General features: G+C 39.6%; 1 protein-coding gene across 1 annotated transcript; it reads left to right on the plus strand.

Annotated features, from left to right (window-relative positions):
- Positions 1-1,148: 1,148 nt before the first annotated feature.
- LOC128363128 (E3 ubiquitin-protein ligase TRIM39-like) lies at positions 1,149-3,812 on the plus strand. The gene is made up of 2 exons (XM_053324039.1): positions 1,149-1,213; positions 1,347-3,812. Exon 2 carries the CDS (start codon positions 1,349-1,351, stop codon positions 3,026-3,028), a length of 1,680 nt encoding a protein of 559 aa, XP_053180014.1. The 5' UTR covers positions 1,149-1,213; positions 1,347-1,348; the 3' UTR covers positions 3,029-3,812.
- The last annotated feature ends 632 nt before the right edge of the window (positions 3,813-4,444 follow it).

A 4,444-nucleotide genomic window follows, 5' to 3' on the forward strand; every position in this document is an offset into this window, starting at 1 on the left:
TGGCTTGCTGACCAATGCTGCTTCTTCGATTTTCTGACAGTATTATTAGCTTTGATAGTAATCCATGCAATTTTGACGTTATTCTTTTTTTCTATGGCTGAGAGCTGAAAGCTCCAGAAAGAGACTAAACTAAGAAGGAAAAAACTGCAAAGATCAATCCATACCATTTTCCCAGGCTTTTCAAAGGACTTTTCTGATTACTCTAGAGCTACAATTCAGTAGACTGCCACTGAATGCACTTAGACAGCGAGACCTTCCTGCTGTGTTTGTCTGTTCACTACATGGCCTCAGATAGTCTGAGACTGGATTCATTCTCCTTAGGAGCAGTGAACCAAAGCTGTTTCACTAACCTATTGCAACGCTTCATTCAGCTGTCACTCTGGTGGCCCGAGAATCGTCAAGTATGCTTCGCCTTGCTCATAATCAGCCTTTCATCACCACAGAAACAGCATGCCTCTGTCCCAGAGATGATGCAGTAGCTTTGGGCCTGATTAATTTGATTGAATTATTTCTTCTCTAAATAATTAATAATAAATTAATCAAAAGAGGTAATTCCCTTAGTAACTTTACAAGTGTTTTTAGATCCCCTACATTAACATGCATTCTTGCAAAGCACACTCTGTGGATGAATCCACATTCAGCAAAAAATATACATTTAGCCATGCATGAATGCAGATAACTCTGAAACCTCCTTACAGACAGATATTCTTTCAGCTCTGACAAAGCCCTTCAAGGATGCAGGGAAGCTATTGTGTCCAAAGCCTTGTTTCCTCAGAGGAGAAAGCACAGGACGAGTGTATTTACAGTTTATTATGCAGACGCACTAAGCACTCTCATGTAATGCAAATATACACACATGCATGCTTGCACATAAACTCATTTTTCAATTTAGCATGTTGTGCTGCCTTGAAGATTTCATATTATGTATGAATAGTGTTGATGAGAGGGATTTCTAAAGCTCTAACAATGTGGATACATCAACAAGTAAACAACATAGCGTATGTCTCAAGCTAAGCTATAGTGGATCTGTAAGAAAAAACTAAACATGAGTCACCAGTGACTTGAGCCAATAAAGGGTTAAGTTGTTCTAGTTAGATGAGGAAGTAGGAGGAGACTAGCAGTGTGCCGTCACTGCTGAAAGAGAAACTAAAAAGGAAAGACCCGTTGCTTTGACTTTTCTTTACACAGCTGAAAGAAAAGCCTATTCGCTCAGGTAAAGTTACATTTTGACATAGTTTGCAATCCTCTTGTTCAATATAAATCGGTCAGTTCATTGATTTCAAACACTGACAACTGTACAGTGGATTTACTATTTCTTTTCATTATTTCTCATCACATTTCTCTAGACATGGCTACAGCTTTTGATAATAGCATCATGGCTGTGGAGAATTTGAGTTGTTCCATCTGTCTGGATGTGTTCACTGAACCCGTGTCCATTCCTTGTGGGCACAACTTCTGTCTCAACTGTATCACGGACTACTGGAAAACTGAAGACACTGTATGTGTCTGTCCACTGTGTAAAGAAAAGTTTTACACCAAACCAATGCTTCGGGTTAACCGTATCATTGCTGACATGGCAGAGAACATCAAGGTATCAGTTCAAGGGAAAATTTCTGGTGACCCTGAACAACCAGGAAATGGAAATGTGCTCTGTGCTGTGTGTACAGGGGCAAAGTCTGCAGCCCTTAAGTCCTGCTTAGTGTGTCTCATGTCTTTCTGTAAAACACATCTGGAGCCTCATCAGAGAAGTCCAGCCTTGAAGAAGCACAAGCTGATCGATCCAGTTGAGAATCCAGAGAACAGGCTTTGTAAGAAGCATCACTATCCTTTGGAACTGTATTGCAGGGTAGATAAAATAATTATATGTGAGTCCTGTAAAGACAGTGACCATAAAACACATAAGTTAGTGACTCTAGAGGAGGAGGCTCAGAACAGGATGACCGAGCTGGAAATAGAAAAGAAAGGCACAGATCAGCTGATCCAGGAGCGTCTGGAAAAAATTGTCAAGATTCAGCACTCAGCTGAGGCTACAAAAAATAATGCACAAAAGGCACAGTCTTGCAGCATGCAGGTAATGTCAGCTATGGTGGAATACATTAAGCGAAGCCAAGCTGAGCTCACTGAAGTAATTGAGACGAAGCAGAAAAACAATGAAACAAAGGCAGAGGGCTTCATTAAAGAACTGGAGGGAGAAATTACACAAATAAAGCAGAAAAATGAGCAGCTTCATCAGATCTCACTCACCAAAGATCCCTTTATGTTCCTTGAGAATTTCTCACATTTTACTATCACTGTGCCCAAGGTTAAGGACTGGTCTGATGTGATGCTTGACACTGACCAGTTTCCCGTGCAGGGAGCCATGTTCACTCTGGAGGAGATAGTCACCAGAGAAATAAGGGTGCTGTGTGATCCAGACTTGAAAGAAATGAAGCGGCATGCTGTGGACGTGACTCTGGATCCTGACACAGCACATGCCTGTCTCATTGTTTCTAAGGATGGGAAACAAGTCACACATGGAGACAAGAGGAGGAATGTCCCAGACAAACCAGGGAGGTTTGATCATGTCATTAATGTCTTTGCAACAAAGGGTTTTTCCTCAGGGAAATTTTACTATGAGATACAGGTTAAAGACAAGACTCATTGGTGTTTGGGGATTGCAAACCAGTCCATCAACAGGAAGGGAGATATAAGACTGAGCCCTGAAAATGGATACTGGACTATTTGGCTGAAGAAAGGAGATGAGCTTACTGCTAATGCAATCCCTCCTGTTAAACTCTGTGTAAAGGAGATGCCCCAAAAGGTTGGAGTGTTTGTTGATTATGGGAAGGGTCAGGTTTCCTTCTATAATGTGGACAGCAGGTCTCACATCTACTCCTTCACTAGATGTAACTTCACTGAGGAGCTTATTCCATTCTTCAGCCCCTTTCCTAACAGTGGCGGCAAAAATTCAGCCCCCTTGATCATTACGCCTGTGAAACAACTGAAACAACCTGTGGCTGAAAAGAAAGAGGGGGGGAGAGACTTGTAGAGACATCAAAATGTCAGAACACTGAAATGTTTTTACCTGTGAAACTCCAGTGTGTCATTCTGTTTCTCCCATCCATCAGTGTCAGTCCTGTGTGTCACTGTGTATCTTCTGTTGCATAGAGAGCTGTAGACATGTGCTGTCATAAGGAGACTGACTACTCATATAAGTCTGTGGGACAATGATGCAGCCATACATCTCCTTAAGTTAAAAATCTAAAACAAATCTTTATGAGCTAGCTGTTCATTTTGATACTTTAATGCTGCTTTTACTGACATACCGGTACCAATGATGTGTCATTTACAAGCTATTTAAAGTATTTGTTTTGCCTATGAGTGTCATATATCAACTGTATACTTGTCACATGATGGATGGGTTTGCTACTTGTAGCAGGTAAAAATAACAATTTTTGTATTATCAAAGTATTTTTCTACCACCTGACAGCACAACCTAAGGTGAACACTTATACTAAACCTACAATGGAAAATGAGTCAGCACCCTAGATTACTTAACAACATCATACAGAATTGTATACAATAAATTAAAGGGCTCTGGAGATTCAGACTTTCTAATGTGGCTTAGGATAAGAATATTTATGTTGTCTATGAATTTCTTCCTCTAAAATAAATTATTAAAGTTATTTAGTTGAAAGACTAGTTATTGAATGGATCAGCCAAAACACTGGAGTTTGACTGGCACATAATGTGATGTCCTCTAATTAAAATTAGGCGAACTTGTGAGGTGCAGGCTATGGTTCAAACGCAGCAAATCTGCCTGATTAGGGGACTTTAGCAACTGTTTCGTGAACAGAGACAATTATATTATTTCTGTCATGTGGTGAATACATTTGAATTATCTACTGTTTTTTTACTTTTAGTTGTGTATCTCAAATGATGATGTATCTTTTAATTTCATTTTGACACTTTAGATGTTAGGACATTAACAATGGGTCTCTCTGCCCCATCAAAGGTAGGAATTGAATGAATCTGCTGCATTTTTTGGGGGGGGGGGGGGGGGGGGGGGGTTGTTATTGATTACTGGGTTGAAACCTCTGTCCATGTGCCTTTAACTTGTCTATTACCTGACTTTGAGCCATTTTTCTATTTACACGTATGATTGTTCATGTTTGACGAATGCTTTTAACTGCTGATGGATACTCTTAACCTGCATGACATATTTTAACTTTGAGTTCAACATTTGATCTGAGTATCCAAATTTGCGTAAATGGACTTAGGCTCTGGATTTTGTTTGATTTATTTATTAATTGTTGCCTAGTTCCTGAATTTTTCTAAATTGTAATTCAGCTCATGGATGATGTGTTTTAAATGTATTTCATATCTGTTTCTCATTTTTGACATACATGTTTTGAGATTTTGAGACATATTGAAAGATACTTGTAATTCCTGAAGTACAGTTGTG

This window comes from Scomber japonicus, chromosome 8 (assembly GCF_027409825.1).
Source record: "Scomber japonicus isolate fScoJap1 chromosome 8, fScoJap1.pri, whole genome shotgun sequence".
Lineage (NCBI taxonomy): Eukaryota > Metazoa > Chordata > Actinopteri > Scombriformes > Scombridae > Scomber > Scomber japonicus.

Bases quoted from the DNA above. Each gene is read 5' to 3' on its own strand.
- LOC128363128 (XM_053324039.1), top strand. From the start codon at position 1,349: ATGGCTACAGCTTTTGATAATAGCATCATGGCTGTGGAGAATTTGAGT.